Source organism: Suillus clintonianus (assembly GCF_016758775.1).
Source record: "Suillus clintonianus strain FC179 chromosome Unknown DEU56scaffold_137, whole genome shotgun sequence".
NCBI lineage: Eukaryota > Fungi > Basidiomycota > Agaricomycetes > Boletales > Suillaceae > Suillus > Suillus clintonianus.
In genome coordinates, this window is record NW_024539361.1 from 1,254 (window position 1) to 16,353 (window position 15,100).

Genomic DNA, 15,100 nt, shown 5'->3' on the forward strand with positions numbered 1-15,100 from the left:
GCGCAAATGAATGCAGGCAAGTCCAAACGATTGCAGGCGAGTCCAGATGAATGCAGACAAGCCCAGACGAATACAGACAAGCCAAGTCAAGTCCAAACGAGTTCAGGCAAGTCCAAGCGAATGCAGATGAGTCCAAACGAATGCAGAATGAGTGCAGGCAAGTACAAGCGAATGCAGACGAGTCCAAACAAGTGCAGGCAAGCCCAGATGAATACAGGCAAGTCAAAACGAGTTCAGGCAAGTCCAGACGAATGCAGACGAATGCAGAAGAGTCCAGACGAGTGCAGGTAAGCCTAGATGGATGAGAATGCCGAGGGACAAGCCATAATGAACCAAAATGAGGCCAGGCAAGCCCAGATGAATGAGAACGACGAGGGACAAGTCAGAACAGGTGTACACAAGCTGGAATGAGTGCAATATGAGCACGAGTGTGAAGATACGAGTGGTGAACGAACAGGATATGGCAAGCATGAATGACCCGTTCCGAACAAACAAAGTGTCACGTGCAACGATTTATAAATGAGTATGTGTGAGTGAGAACACGCAGAATTACATACGAACAAATGCAGATGCACGCAAACGAGCAGAAGTACTCAAATACTCATCTATGATCTGCCAGTGTTACGCCCATTGAAAGCCGTGGCTCGAGGGCCCGGCTCAGGCTTACAGATACCTCAAGCCGGGCCTTGAGCCCTTATGGGCCGTCCTCAAGGCTCGGCTTGGCCCGGCCTAAATGGGCTCGGCTTGGCTCGGCCCACGGCCTGAAGCCGGGCTTTGCACATCACTACTTACCATCAACTTGTGCTCAACCTCTCCTCCAAGTTCAAGTGCGAGTGATATCGCAGTGTTGTCCGCATCATAAACCTCTGTAGGACAGTTTCAAAAATATCGACCTTACTTCTGAGGTGGCAGCGCTGATTCATTTTGCCTTACCATCAACTTGTGCTCAACCTCTCCTCCAAGTTCAAGTGCGAGTGATATCGCAGTGTTGTCCGCATCATAAACCTATGTAGGACAATCATACTTTATTCTGCGCTCTACAAGGCCAAAAATGACAATGTAATCCCCCATAGCAGAATTATATTGATTCTTGTTATTTTCAACTATATATTGTTATATATGCTCTTATCAAATCTTCACCGGTTCACTGATGTGTGGTTGGGTCATCGTTCAGCCTCTATCAATGAAGTCCTGGAAGATGTGGAGCACCCGACAGAGGCCAATCTGCGCCGAGCATGCATGGTAGATATTTGTTTTGCAAAGACGATATCTGGCGAACAAGAGTTTGGGAGTTCAACTGATAGTCTCACTAGTGGTGAAGTCGACCACGGTCATGACGATGAGATGTGATTTGGGTTCAAGAATAGTGGGCTGGCAAACTGCTGCTTAGTTATGTTCGTGCGCTATATATTTCGTCTGTCCGTGGTTCATTCTGCTCTGGTGCGGAGGTTTGTATTATGATTGTTTTTGTTTTTGGCGTGTTTCTCAATTTATGTGCGGAGACGTTCTCTCAAGGTTGACTATGAAAATATGAAACAGGTGTGTCGCAAATTTCATTATCATGTGGATGGCGCTGGCTTGCTTCTCTATCTTTACCAGGAATGAATTCTTTCAATTAATTAAGAGAGATCGCTTTGACCGCTCTGCTCGAACTGTCGATCAAGCACCCATCTTCTCAGGCTCGTCGAAGTCGTCTGGACTACTGATGCTCGTCAGAGAGCTCCATCCATAGTGTTACTCTGACTCACTCGTGAAATAGGGTTTGGGCGAACCACGGGAAGAGAACCATGTAAGTGTCTAACGTTTAACAGGGGTGTTCATATCTTTTTTCGAGCATTTTCAATAATCTTTCACCGCTTCATCGTATATCAGTACATTAATGCTTGCTTGCACTGTTTTCAGCATAACTTCCACACCCTTGTATTCTTTACCATGTGTGGAGAATGTTCGAAATGTGCTTTGTACCCGAGCACTGTCAGGTTTTGCTCAAGACGTTTAGATACAAATTGCTGGATCATGTAGAATGTGTCCTGCGTGTTGCACCTAGTGATCATGTCCTTTCCCAGTGGTAATTGAGAACCGAGTGAAGTCGAAAAAATTGGCACCGCTTTACACGCTAGCATTTGCATAAACTGATGGTACAACAACTATCAAATTTCAGAAACTAAAATGGTACATGACGCGAACATCTGCATCCCAGTGCTTAGTTTTCCGGCACGAATTGCCAGCTCTGGGAGCCGTCGGCTACGATTGTGATCTGCACTGGGTCAAGCAGAGACACTTCACGAAAAGGGATGCACGCACTGGATCGCCTTTGTTGTGGTGGGTCCAAGTGTATGTAACATCATCGGATATCTGGCCGATCCTGCGACACTTCAGCTCGAGCACGAAGAGTTAAAACAAGGATGATCGTCACTCACAGGTAGCCTTCGTCAGTCTGGCTGAGGAACCAGGACTGCGGGTTATTGAGAGAGTAGACAGCTTGATTCTGTAGACAGTGTTCAAGGAGCAATTTGAATCTTACAGTAAACTACCTACGGTGTAGATGGAATTCACGCCCAATCCGCCTTCACCATTTACCTTGGTGAGAGCGCAGAATACTTGAGGGCGGTCTTGGTTACCAGCAACATAGTCCAGGCGCCACTAATCTTGCCGTGAGCTCTCAGGGTGGCAGGATGATTCGAGAGTCCCTCAGCTTACCCTTTGGTAGTACTTGTCGGTATCGAAGGACTCTCCACGAAGTACATTTTGTCCACCGTGGTGGACGCTGGCGTAAATATCCGGCTTGCTAGAACTTTGGATGAGATAGATGCCAGCTTCAGGATAAGACATAGTGGATGATACAGAGATGATAAAGGTTGGGTGATAGATAGTGATCTTAATTGCCCTACCTTTATACCCGTGTTTCAGACCCAGCAATTCAATCAGTCTCTCCGGTTGTATGAACGTGAGGGAGACATTCGTGCATGGGACTCTCGTCATTCCAATAACCGGTGAACCGGTCGGGACCATCGTTCACCGTTCAATGACGCAAGGGGTTTACCCAAACATTCTGTCAAAGCGAGGAGGAGTGAATGGAAGCTTACCAAAAATATGCTATAATTCCGGCCCCTTTAAAGATGTCACCGAAACATTCCAACCGTATCACTGTCCGGATCCGGAAAGTCTTGACTCACGTGCTTGAAATGGTTCAAAAATAGTAGCTAGAAATATTGAAAATTCATTTATGTAAATCGCTTTCGAGTTCTGAACGGCTTCAAAAACATTATATCGCACAAGTTTCTCACTCAGGCTCGCCATGGTCTACCACTGGAGGATCAGTCGTGTCGTGATCGGAAAGAACAAGCCCTGTACCTGCTTTTGGAGGAAGGATGCGACATTGAGCGCACCGCTGTTGCTCTCAGAGTACAACATATCCTCACTCCCCGTAGTATGATCTCTCGAGTCTCATACCTTCAGCTTTCGTCTTGTTCTTCCTTCGTTGATGTCTCTCCGTCATTGCTGTTTTCTTTGATCATTTGTATTACTCTCGTTGTGCTTCATGTTGCCGACTGGGCGACGTGGCGGTTAATCTTCGCTCCACTTCTGAAGTAAGCTTCAAGTCGCAACAGAGGAGCATCCCTACATGCTCGTGCATGTGCGCCGCACAGCAAGGACTGCATGTCACAGTGCACATCGCATTTCTTTGCCATTTCGGTGGACTCGCTCATGGGATAGAGATTTGGTGATCCATCCATAATGACATTCAGTGGACAACCTACTAGTCTCCCGCACCCTCCTCTTGCTGCTTTCCAACACCTGCTAGCTTCTTGCGCCCGCCCTTCTGCAACTGCTGCCCTTTCTCACTTGCATCTCACTTGGTAGCGGGATGGTATTTGAGGATGCAACTCGACATACCGCCGAGCCCCTCTATTGCGGCTGAGTAGGCTAAAACTTTCCTTGACTGCAGCGGTGCAATGCCTCACCAATGATTTGACTTCTAGGTATATCATGTCATTGGTGGACCTGAATCTCACCAATAAATATTTACAAACCGATGTTGCGTCGCCGAGTCATCCTATTTCTAATTTCACTTTGAGACCGGATGAGCTAGAACTAGCGGTTGCGAAAGCAGCTGTACAACTCATCGGGATATCCAATGAAGGACTTCGATCTAGCATCGGGATGACCTATGTCGATGAGGAATTTTTTGCCCTCCGCCTCAATGTCAGTTTAGAGTGTACGGAACCTATCTTCAATTGACTATCAACCTTCTTCCTGTGAGTTCGTTATGGTATCTACGCAATGTCAATTTATTGAAGATGATTCTAGTTGTCGTTTGCGGTATCTGCATCAGTGATCATGTTAAGACTGGCGCTACACATGACACGAGTGTTCAATGCATCGCGCGACAGTTGGGCTGCCATTCCTAAGATAGGCATACTGCAACTCTTGTGGTTGGGTCATCGTTCAACCTCTATCAATGAGGCTCTGGAAGATGTGGAGCACCCGACAGAGGCCAATCTGCGTCGAGCGATCATGACGATGGGATGTGATTTGGGTTCAAGAATAGTGGGCTGGCGAACTGCTGCTTAGTTATGTTCGTGCGCTATATATTTCCTCTGTCCGTGGTTCATACTGCTCTGGTGCGGAGGTCCGTATTATGATTGTTTTTTTTGGGGGGTGTTTCTCAATTTACATGCGGAGACGTTCTCTCGAGGTCGACTACTGAAATATAGAGGCGGAAACAGGTGCGTCGCAGCTATTATTATCATGCGGGCGGTGCTGGCTTGCTTCTCTATCTCAACCAGGAATGGATTCTTTCAATTAACTAAGAGAGATCGCTTTGACCGCTCTGCTCGAACTGCCGATCAAGCGCCCATCTTATCAGGCTCGTCGAAGTCGTCTTGACTTTTTGAGTTCTGGGTAGTAGTGATGAGCTTAATTGATCACTACCCATAAATCAAAATTAGTCGACTCGTCAGCTCTGCCATTTCAGCGATGTCGGGTGTTGCTCGTCAGAGAGCTCCATCCATAATGTTACTCTGACTCGCTCATGAATAAAGCTTGGGCGAACCACGAGAAGAGAACCATGTAAGTGTCTAACGTTTAACAGGGGTACTCTGATTTTTAACCGCTTCATCGTATATGCTTGCTTACACTTTTTCAGCTTAACTTCCACACCCGTGTATTTCTTACCATGTGTGGAGGGTGTTCCAAATGTGCTTCGTACCCGAGCACTGTCCGGTTTTGCTCAAGACGTTTAGATACAAATTGCTGGATCATGTAGAATATGTCCTGTGTGTTGAACCTAGTGATCATGTTCTTTCTCAATGGTAATTGAGAACCGAGTGAAGTCGAAAAAATTGGCATCGCTTTACACGCCAGCATTTGCATAAACTGATGGTACAGCGACTATCGAATTTCAGAAACTAAACAGATACATGACGCGAACATCTGCATCCCAGTGCTTAGTTTTCTGGCACGAATTTCCAGCTCTGGCCGTTCTCTACGACTGTGATCTGCACTGGGTCAGGCAGAGGCACTTTACGAAAAGGGATGCACGCACTGGTTCGCCTTTGGTGTGGTAGGACCAATTGTAAACACCATGTTGAGAAAACTGGCCGATCCTGCGACACTTCAACTCGAGCACGAAGAGTCAAAATGAGGATGGTCGTCGCTCACGTGTAGCCCTCGTCAGTCTGGGTGAGGATCCAGGACTGCGATTCGGAGAGGGTGAAGACAGGTGCATTCTGTAGACGGTGTCCAATGAGCGATTCAAATCTTACAGTAGATTGCCTACCTGGTGGACGGATGATCTCACGCCCAATATGCCTGCACCTTGTTCCTTGGAGAGAACGCAGATTCCCTGGTCGCTATCATTATCAGCATAGGTCACGCGCCACTACTCTTGCAGTGAGCTCTCAGGGTGGCAGAATGATTCGAGAGTCCCTCAGCTTACCCTTTGGTAGTACTTGTGGACATCCAAGGACTCTGCACGAAGTACATGTTCAGTACCGTGGATGGTGGCGTAAATATCCGGATTGCTAGAATTTTGGATCAAATAGACGCCAGCATCAGGAAAAGTCATTGTGGATGATACAGAGAAGATAAAAGTTTGTGAAGTTGTGTGATAGATAGTGATCTTAATTGCCCTACCTTTATACCCGTGATTCAGACCCAGCGATTCAATCAGTCTCTCCGATTGTATGAACTTGAGGCAGAAATTCGTGCTTGCGACTCTCGCCATTCCCATAACTGGTGAACCGTTCACCGTTCAATGGCCTAAGGGGTATAATGTTTATGTCAAAGCGAGGAGAAGTGAATGGAAGCTTACTAAAAATATACATACATGCTTTCATTCCGGCATTTTTAACGATGTCGCCGATACAGTCCAACCGTATCGCTGTTCGGAAATGGAGATTGGAAGAGGGGGGGGCGGTGTATTGGCAGTCGTTGTATGGAGACGCAGTAAGGCCTTCAAAATCGGAACAATTGTTCGGCGTTGAATGGTGTAAGAGGTACGGCTTTTATCAAAGCGAGGAAGAAGGACTGGAAGCGAAAGACTGACCGAACGTGAGTACAATATACCTTTCATAAAGAGGTTGCCTGTGTCACTGTTCATATCAGAGGAGAAGGTCCGTACCTGTATCATATTATGTACAGACGCGGGGGCTTCAAAAGGCAGCCCCAGCAAGGTACGTGGAAAACAGTGATTAGTACTATTAGCTGGAGCCTGGGACTAACTACTAATTTCAAACTCCACCCGCAACGTGATCTCAGTACTTGTGAGGGCAAGCAAGTGCTAGTGCTGGCTGCCCTACCAACGGTTTGACTTCTAGGTATTCATGGTATCAGTAGGCTTGAATCTTACCGCTGAAGATTCTGTTCAATATTTTCCTCCCATTTCTTATTTCATTAAGACCGGATAAACTAGAACTGGCTGCTGCAAAAGCAGCTGCGCAACTCATTTGAAAATTTTGGATAGGCACCACTGGCACCTTCGGTTTTAACTTTCGCGAGTATTGCGCTCTACTCATACTGCGTCACATGCTCAGCGGGAACAATCGGCATATCAAACGGAAGACTTCAACCTAACTATGGGATGGCGTATGTTTATGAGGAGTTTATTGCCTTTCGACTCAATATCAGTTTGGACTGTACGGAACCTCCAGAGTGTTACTCTGCCTCACTCATGAAATAGAGCTTGGGCGAACCACGAGAAGAACCATGTAAATGTCTACCGTTTAACAGGAGTGCTTGCATGCCAGTGCTTATTCTGGTGCCACGAATTTCCAGCTCTGGGTGTCGTGGGACGTGATCACGATCTGCACTGAGTTAAGCAGAGACACTTTAACGAAAAAGGATCCACACACCGGCTCGCCTTTGGCGCCGTGGCGCCAAGTGTACTGTTTGTTATTGGCACTTTGGCCGATCCTGCGATGCTTGAGCTCGAGCACGAAAAGTTAAAACAAGGATGGTCGTCACTCACACGTAACCCTCGTCAGTCTCGCTGAGGTACCATGACTGCACGTCGGACTCGTCGAGCATGGAGTAGACAGCTTGATTCTGTAGACCACGGTGTCTAAGGAGCAATTTAAATCTTACAGTAGACCACCTACGGTGTGGACGGTATTCACGCCCAATGGATTTGCAGTATCTGGCTTGCTGATAATGCAGTATGCCTTAGAGCTGTCGGTATCATTTTCAACATATTCCAGGCGCCACTACTCTTGCCGTGAGCTCTCAGGGTGGCAGGATGATTCGAAAGTCCCTCAGCTTACCAATTGGGAGTACTGTTCAATATCACAGTACTCTGCGCGAAGTACTCTTTGGTGATTGTTATGCAAGCTGGCGTAAATATCCGGCTGGCTAGAACTTTGGATCAAATAGATGCCAGCTTCAGGATAAGGCATAGTGGATGATACAGAGATGATAAAGGTTTGTGAAGTTGCGTGATAGTCAGTGATCTTAAGTGCCCTACCTTTATACCCGTGATTCAGACCCAGCAATTCAATCAGTTTCTCCGATTGTACGGACTTGAGGCAGAAATTCGTCCATGCGACTCTCGCCATTCCCACAACCGGTGAACCACTATCGTTCAATGGCCTAAGGGGTATGACGTTTATGTCAAAGCGAGGAGGAGTGAATGGAAGCCTACTAAAAATATACATGCATGCATGCATTCCGGCCCCTTTAAAGAAACATTCCAACCGTATCGCTGTTCGGAAAGAGAAATTGGAAGTCAGGGGCGGTGTATTTGCAGTCGTTGTATGCAGATGCAGTACCTTCAGAATCATTGTTCGCCGTTGAGTGGTGTAAGAGAGGCAAAAGAGAGGTACGGCATTTATCAATGCGAGGAAGAAGGACTGGAAGCGAAAGACTGACCGGAAGTGAGTACAATATGCCTTTCATAAAGAGGTTGCCTGACCATACCAATTGTTACTGTTCAAATCAGAGGGTACCTGTATCATATTATGTACAGATGCGGGGACGCTTCAAAAGGCAGCCCCGGCAAGCTGTACGTGGCAAACGATTAGTATTAGCTGGAGCCTGACTCGGAGACCAACTACTAATTTCAAACTCCGCCCGCAACTTGATCTCAGTACATGTGAGGGCAAGCAAGTGCTAGTACACTGGCAGATCTTAGAAGGATCACTCGGAGCCGTTTCGAGAGTTTATGATTCAATCGTCCTTGAATCATCCACTATCTATTCCAGGTCGTCATAGCTTTGTCCATTCCAGTCGGCATAGTGGGCAGATATTTGGAAATGCAACTCGTGACAAAACCAGCAAGGAGGCAAACAAGTTAAAAAGTGCCCTACCAGTGACGGTTTGACTTCCAGGTATATCATGGTATAAGTAGTCTTCCAGCTGTGAGTTCGTGATGGTGCCTCAATTTGCGATGACAATTTATCGAAGATGATTCTAGTTGTCGTTTGCGGTCTGCATCGGTGATCATGTTGGGACTGGCACTACACATGACAAGAGCATTTGACGCATCGCACGACAGTCAGGCCACCATCCCGAATACAGGCACACTGCAACTCTTGTAGATGGGTCATCGTTCAGCCTCCATCAGCTTGGAGGTCCTGGAAGAAGTGGAGCATCCGACGGAGGCCAACCTGCGCCGAGCAGGCATGATAGATGTTTGTTTTATGAAGACGGTATCCGACGAGAAAGAGTCTGGGTGCTTAATTGACAATCTCTCTGGTGAAATTGATCGCGGTCGTGACTTGACCGAGAGGGATTGCCCTTTACAAGACTTCGTGATCATGATTCATATAGCAGCGTAGGCTCTCGACCGTTGGTACCAGGGGAGCTGTCGAGGTGACCTACAGTGAGCTTGCGTTTCCACAGAGCTGTTAGCAACTTTGTCGAGACGCTGAAAGTTATTGTTGATTAGAGATGGCGCCACCAGCATGGACCATATGCATGGCATTCTGGGACGAAGCTGAGAGCGTCTGCGACTCTGTTTTCAGGCTTTTGAAGTTAAACACTGCATATGTTATTGTCGCAGGCCGGTTCTCTGCCAAGCCAGCCATTTTTCGCGGGGCTCTGCCATCTACTAGGTCGTACAGCCAGTTCTGCCCACAACACTAGGGCCCTTGCTGCGTTTTGTAAAGAAAGGGTCCATTATGTAAATTTGTGGCATTAATATCGGTGTGTTGACCGTGATTCGTGATCTTCTTTGCGTCAGCCTTTATAATTACGCGTACACCGACCTTTGATTGTAGTAACAGTTGGATTATTTTGGAGAGCGAGGGCGAGCACATTGGGTTTCGCACCTTCAGACTATCGCATTGATATTACACCGTCGACTTTGGGGACTCGCCATCGCTGTTGCCGACGTTGTCGACGATTGTACGCGACCGCGTCGGCCCATTAGACAATGAACGTGACAAAATCATTCAATTCAGTATAAATTTAGCAATTCGCGCCACTCCGATAGGAGTCATTTGTCGCGTACGTACGCGAACACGTCGCGGTCCCGGCAAGAAGCACATAATTAAGTATAAAAAGGCGCGTCCTGCATTCACAGTCACCACACAGTTGAAGTTCGTCATTGAATCTTCCTCGAGCTCAAAAACCTCCAGTCCTAGTCAACCCTCGAAATCACTTCCCCCTCATTCATTATGGGTCACATCTGGTCGGTGTACGTTCGCGAGACTTTTCCTCCGTCAGCGCGGTTCGGCGCGTCTGACATCCCAGATATGTCCGGGAAGGTCGTTCTCGTCACCGGTGCTAATGCAGGGATAGGCAAAGAGACTGCCAGAGTATGTCTCCCATCGACGCGTCGGTGTCTGCCTCATGCTAACGCTTTCATTGTTAGGTCCTCCTCACAAAAAACGCAAAAGTCTACGTTGCTTGTCGTGATAAGGCCAAGGGTGAAGCCGTTATTCGCGACCTCAAGGAGAGCACTGGAAAAGAAGCTTTTTTATTGCAACTCAACTTGGCAAACTTGCAGTCCATCAAGGTTTCTGGAGAAGAATTTCTGCGGTCAGCTTGCATTGCATTGGTTGAGCAACAAAACGACTGATATCTGATCTTTAGGAGAGAGCCCGTACTACACGTCCTGTTCAACAACGCGTGAGTGTTACCTGACTTGCTGCCTCATCGTTTGCTCACATGTCGCTCAGAGGGGTCATGACACCTCCTATAGAGATGTTGACGGACGACGGTTATGACCTGCAATTCGGCACAAATGTCCTTGGTCACTTCTACTTCACGAAATGTATCATGCCTGCACTTTTAGCGGGTGCCGCGCAATCATCTGACGGAATTGCACGCATTGTGAACACGGCTTCTAATGCCCACTGGTTCGGTAGTCTGGACTACAACACGTTCAAGGACTCTCCCGCCAGGAGAAAGAAGAGCCCTATGATTCTCTATGGTCAAAGCAAAATGGTAAGTTTTGTCTCCATTGTATGAAACTCCTTACTAAACTCCGGCGTGAATAGGGGAACGTTTTATTTGCAGCTGAGGTAGCAAGACGGTATGGCGACCAGGGTATAGTCTCAACAGCACTCAACCCCGGTGGTACCAAGACGGAGCTTTCCCGTTACTACGACTCCTTCAGCAAAGTGATAGGCGTATGTCATCGCATCGTTCAACCTTCCAGATCCTAATCGCCAATATTTGTAGAACATGCTTTTCCATGATGTTTCATTTGGCGCGCTCACGCAGTTATATGCTGGAACCACTGCAGAAGGAGCGAATCTCAACGGAAAGGTTAGCCGCCTTCTCTCCTGACTCTGCTCGAACTTACATCATGGACAGTATCTTGTTCCTTGGGCACGCATTGGATACACACATGCGGACGGACAGGATCCACAGCAGGCCTCGGAGCTGTGGAACTGGCTTGAGGAACAGGTCAAGGACGTTTAGATACCATCGATTCTCCGGCTGGTCATGTCAATACTGTACGGTTGTATTATTTCGTATCTTTAGATGTGTTCGTTTCATCGTTCGGTTAGGATTGATACCCATATTTCATGCAATCCCTCGATTTCGTCACGAACTGTTCAACGTTCAACTCCTGGAAAAGGAAACAGATCATCCTGTTTTGGGGAGATCTTTCGTGGTGCAGGTTTGGTGCAAGTGCTGGCAAGTCCTTCACTCATAATAAAAAAGGAAACAAAATGGTTATCTGGCTGATGGATCAAGAATAACATAAACTTTGATACAAAGTACACGACATTGTTTCTCGTATCAAGAAAGTAAGAAAGATTGGCAAAGACTATGAAGGAAGAAGCCTGTTCGTGGCCTTGGAAGGGCAAGTGACTAAGCCTTGAGCCAGTAGATCGCGAGTAGTGCCGCAGTAACCAAAAACTGGATAAGTGGAAGGATAAACCTCAATGACTTCAGGATCCCCATGAACCATGTGGGCATGGATGTTGGTATCGCACGCAAATCTTGAACCCTAGACTTGGGGAGGCTACGGAGGCCAAACGGCGGCAGTCTCAGGGTGAGCGTGTACTGGCCCATGAGGCTCTTGCCCAGAACGATGAGGAATGCGACGGAGAAACTTAGTATGCTGCCGACGAATAGGACACCGTGTGAGAGCGGTGAGAGCGCATGACGTGGCGAAGGGTCGTGCATAGAGGCATCTGGTCGTGGCGAAATTAACTGTAACGCCCAGATTGACCCGGTTATCAGCGCCTAGAGTCGAGGGGCAAAACGATGCGTCATCAGAGGATGGAATATTTAATGCTCTGACAGCTCAAACTCACTGAGAACAGTGACCAGTTAAGGACAACGATAAGCATCTCAAGCGCAGCCTCGGCGGGACGCAAGGTTTCTTCTTCCTCAGTCGATTCATATTCTGCAGCTAGTCCCCCAACCTTTTCCAAGTCTGCAAACTGCCTTTTTTCCATGTCGCGAGGTTCGTGGCATGAATTATCCTGTGTAGCGCTGAGTGAATGAGTCATTAGAACATTATGCCAGGAACGAAGGGTAAATTGGGCTCGCCTGTTATCCATTTCCACTAGGCGCACGGATCGCAAGTAAGCAATTGAAAAAGTTGCGGGAAGCGTTCTGCGATGTCTCTTTGATTGAACAGAAAAGTGAAGGGCACCGAGGGGTGGGGATTATACTAGTACACGAGGTTCCACAGCTGACTTATATTTAATGGGGCCACACTGCCATGCACAGCATAGTACCTAAAATATGTGGAGTATACCCCCGGGTACCGCCAAACTTACATGGAGTATACTCCCGGGTACCCCAGCTGTGACCTCCTGTGCACATAGCTTCATGAATGCAAGTAGTACTCAGACTAGTACTGTACAGAATATACACAGCGTATTCGTACAGATACTATGATGCAGCATCTGTTTTTGCTTTTTTCGATGGCGCAATCGTAGGGACAGCCTGACCACGAATTCCAGTATCAGGGCCACCGTCAGGCTCAACGGCGCGTTTGCGCTTTTCTCCGCTCTGCTCCTCAGATGTTGCAGCAGACTGGCTTTTCTCGCCACCGCGGCCTCCACCACGGCCTCCACCTCGACCACCACGGCCTCCACCTCTACCACCCCGACCCCCACCCCGGCCTCCACGTCCACCTCCTCGTCCGCCTCCTCGTCCGCCCCGTGACGAACCACCTTTTCGATCCTGAGAACGCGAGAGAGCTGATCGCGCAGCAAAGTTAGCACGATCGATTTGGAATTGTTTCTCTTCTTCCTCTGCGACACGATGACAAGGGTAAGTTACAGATCGCATACAATACAGGAAGGATGACAGTACCTTCAGGTACAGACCACTGAACTTCATTGGAGTTCACGGTCTTCAGGTTGGTCTTCACGTAGTCAATCTCATCTTCCGTCAAGGTTTTGTCGAATCCAACGAGACCAAAGTCATCTCCTTTCGAGAATTGGATGTATGGTACTCGGGCAAAGCGCTCTCTCAAAGGATTCTATTGGTCCAGGAAGTCAGAACATTAACACGCGAAGCGAAACCCACCAAATTACCTTCATGTCGTTAAAGTTAGCATCACCACCACAGCCCGTGAACTTCATTGTTGCGCCCTTGACATACGGCACATTTTCACTCTTCACGCTACCTCCATCTTCCTCCTGCACACGAATCTTGGACCCCATGAACTCGAGCCAGACTTCGGGGTTGGGCTTGTCTTTACCCTTTTTACCCTTCCCATCCATCTCCTGGAACGCATTGAAGCCCTTCCGGCTTGCGATGCTGTCCTTGCGCATCTCAGCGGTCTTGCCAGTAAGACCCTTTTCCTTGATTTTCATATCGCAGTAGGCCTCCCTAGAGTCTATTAGAGAACATAACTTGGAAGAGGGGAAATATCGCACTTGGACATAATCAACAACTCGGCGTCATCCCAAGATGGCTTGGGGTCAGCATTTAGGAATGCTTCAACGGATTTCATGTCTGTGAATTCGACGAAGACTGATCCCTGTTTGAAATTAGCCCATATGTTTTTCTTAATTGAGTGTAGGAAACATGCCTTGAACTGCTTGTTCCCGTCTACACGGCGCATCCTGACGGCATTCGTTTGTCCATACTGGTTGAAAAACTCTTCCAATTTCTTCTGCAAATCGGAAGTCTCCTCGCCAAACCCTTTCTGCAGCGCCGTGCATAAGCATATTTGTCGGTACCTCAATGATCTGACTCACCGCATAGACACTTCTCTCAAACTGGCCCTTCGGTGGTTGAACCTCAGTGCGACGCCTCGCATTTTCGCCAGCTTCATCCACTTCCAGCTCCTCACTTGTCCGTAAGGCCTTCACTATCCAATCATGGCCTTTCGATACATAATCTCGCATGCGCTTGAACGACGAGACGGTTTTGATGGGTACCCAGTGTTCTGCGTTTGCAGTGTGCAGACTCCACATAAACCTGAACCATATTAGCCATGCACGGCGTGCGTAGTGATCATACGCACTTATCGAACGGCAGGTTCGAGTCGGCAAAATAGAACTCGACTAGGCTCGATCATCATCCATCTGCAGAAAGATGATAAAAAAAAAAACACATACTCTGCTTGCGAGCATTCTGCATCTTCTCATCTTCACTTCCTTCAGGCATCGTAGTTTCCTCTCCTGCAGCCCGTTTTTCCTCGACAGGATCTGCTACAGGCTCCGTAGACATGTGTAATAAAAGAACAATAATTCAGGAAAATCGAGGGCAGTAGATGAAAAGCGCGCGTTTGAACAGATTCGGAGATGAGCCTAGTCAAAGTGTTCAACAGCTCGGAATTGAGTGCTGAGTGTTGACTTCAGCTTCAGCGCTGGCAAAGAAGCCTAAGTAACTTTGCACCAATATGTAGTTTAGCACATTTGAGATGGCAAGGGCCCTAATCGGAAAATAAAATCGGAGATTAGATAAGGTGGCTGATCTTCACGTCCATTGACAACACACGAATCTCCAAACCAATATTAACTATTATCACCCTTAGTACGCCACCACACAAGACCTTGTCGAAGTTGTGGAGACTGGTCAACGTCCAACAGATTCAACCATTGTGTATAAGTTGGTGCCACCTTTTGAAGCTGAAGACCGGGCCTGAGACAGGAGGGAGATGAGGCGTCCAAACAGTTTCTTTTCGGTTTGGTCAGTATCTCTGCGATAATGGGCGAATCGATGATATACGATGTAG

General features: G+C 47.6%; 8 protein-coding genes across 8 annotated transcripts; 3 read left to right on the forward strand and 5 right to left on the reverse strand.

Moving 5' to 3' along the window:
• Window positions 1–2,129: 2,129 nt before the first annotated feature.
• DEU56DRAFT_836267 (uncharacterized protein) lies at window positions 2,130–3,082 on the reverse strand. Its single transcript, XM_041354791.1, has 5 exons — window positions 2,701–3,082; window positions 2,539–2,643; window positions 2,421–2,488; window positions 2,305–2,365; window positions 2,130–2,257 (listed from the first exon to the last, which is right to left on the reverse strand). Exons 1-5 carry the CDS (start codon window positions 3,010–3,012, stop codon window positions 2,204–2,206), a joined length of 600 nt encoding a protein of 199 aa, XP_041202466.1. The 5' UTR covers window positions 3,013–3,082; the 3' UTR covers window positions 2,130–2,203.
• Window positions 3,083–3,990: 908 nt separating this feature from the next.
• On the forward strand, window positions 3,991–4,575 carry DEU56DRAFT_918554 (uncharacterized protein; the record flags this gene model as incomplete). Its single annotated transcript, XM_041358132.1, has 2 exons — window positions 3,991–4,206; window positions 4,312–4,575. The coding sequence occupies 2 exons, from the start codon at window positions 3,991–3,993 to the stop codon at window positions 4,573–4,575; spliced, it is 480 nt and encodes a 159-aa protein (XP_041202467.1).
• An 875-nt stretch (window positions 4,576–5,450) lies between these two features.
• Window positions 5,451–6,070, reverse strand: DEU56DRAFT_918555 (uncharacterized protein; the record flags this gene model as incomplete). Its single annotated transcript, XM_041358133.1, has 5 exons — window positions 5,451–5,501; window positions 5,549–5,609; window positions 5,665–5,732; window positions 5,783–5,884; window positions 5,942–6,070. The coding sequence occupies 5 exons, from the start codon at window positions 6,068–6,070 to the stop codon at window positions 5,451–5,453; spliced, it is 411 nt and encodes a 136-aa protein (XP_041202468.1).
• Window positions 5,964–6,694, forward strand: DEU56DRAFT_836273 (uncharacterized protein; the record flags this gene model as incomplete). The annotated part of the gene is made up of 4 exons (XM_041354792.1): window positions 5,964–6,026; window positions 6,139–6,264; window positions 6,317–6,457; window positions 6,551–6,694. Coding segments are annotated over exons 2-3 (214 nt in total), but the record flags the coding sequence as incomplete, so codon positions are not given.
• Window positions 6,695–7,009: 315 nt separating this feature from the next.
• On the reverse strand, window positions 7,010–8,544 carry DEU56DRAFT_836280 (uncharacterized protein). Its single transcript, XM_041354793.1, has 7 exons — window positions 8,416–8,544; window positions 8,268–8,362; window positions 7,764–8,200; window positions 7,602–7,706; window positions 7,472–7,548; window positions 7,356–7,416; window positions 7,010–7,307 (listed from the first exon to the last, which is right to left on the reverse strand). Exons 1-7 carry the CDS (start codon window positions 8,451–8,453, stop codon window positions 7,254–7,256), a joined length of 867 nt encoding a protein of 288 aa, XP_041202470.1. The 5' UTR covers window positions 8,454–8,544; the 3' UTR covers window positions 7,010–7,253.
• Window positions 8,545–9,882: 1,338 nt separating this feature from the next.
• On the forward strand, window positions 9,883–11,565 carry DEU56DRAFT_121048 (uncharacterized protein). The gene is made up of 7 exons (XM_041344640.1): window positions 9,883–10,256; window positions 10,313–10,479; window positions 10,534–10,569; window positions 10,620–10,887; window positions 10,941–11,072; window positions 11,125–11,211; window positions 11,260–11,565. Exons 1-7 carry the CDS (start codon window positions 10,116–10,118, stop codon window positions 11,365–11,367), a joined length of 939 nt encoding a protein of 312 aa, XP_041202471.1. The 5' UTR covers window positions 9,883–10,115; the 3' UTR covers window positions 11,368–11,565.
• Window positions 11,566–11,684: 119 nt separating this feature from the next.
• On the reverse strand, window positions 11,685–12,626 carry DEU56DRAFT_121072 (uncharacterized protein). Its single transcript, XM_041344642.1, has 3 exons — window positions 12,451–12,626; window positions 12,213–12,393; window positions 11,685–12,141 (listed from the first exon to the last, which is right to left on the reverse strand). Exons 1-3 carry the CDS (start codon window positions 12,459–12,461, stop codon window positions 11,764–11,766), a joined length of 570 nt encoding a protein of 189 aa, XP_041202472.1. The 5' UTR covers window positions 12,462–12,626; the 3' UTR covers window positions 11,685–11,763.
• A 1-nt stretch (window position 12,627) lies between these two features.
• On the reverse strand, window positions 12,628–14,785 carry DEU56DRAFT_121052 (uncharacterized protein). Its single transcript, XM_041344641.1, has 8 exons — window positions 14,481–14,785; window positions 14,387–14,426; window positions 14,118–14,340; window positions 13,949–14,065; window positions 13,794–13,897; window positions 13,449–13,746; window positions 13,225–13,393; window positions 12,628–13,163 (listed from the first exon to the last, which is right to left on the reverse strand). Exons 1-8 carry the CDS (start codon window positions 14,590–14,592, stop codon window positions 12,799–12,801), a joined length of 1,428 nt encoding a protein of 475 aa, XP_041202473.1. The 5' UTR covers window positions 14,593–14,785; the 3' UTR covers window positions 12,628–12,798.
• Between the last annotated feature and the right edge of the window lie 315 nt (window positions 14,786–15,100).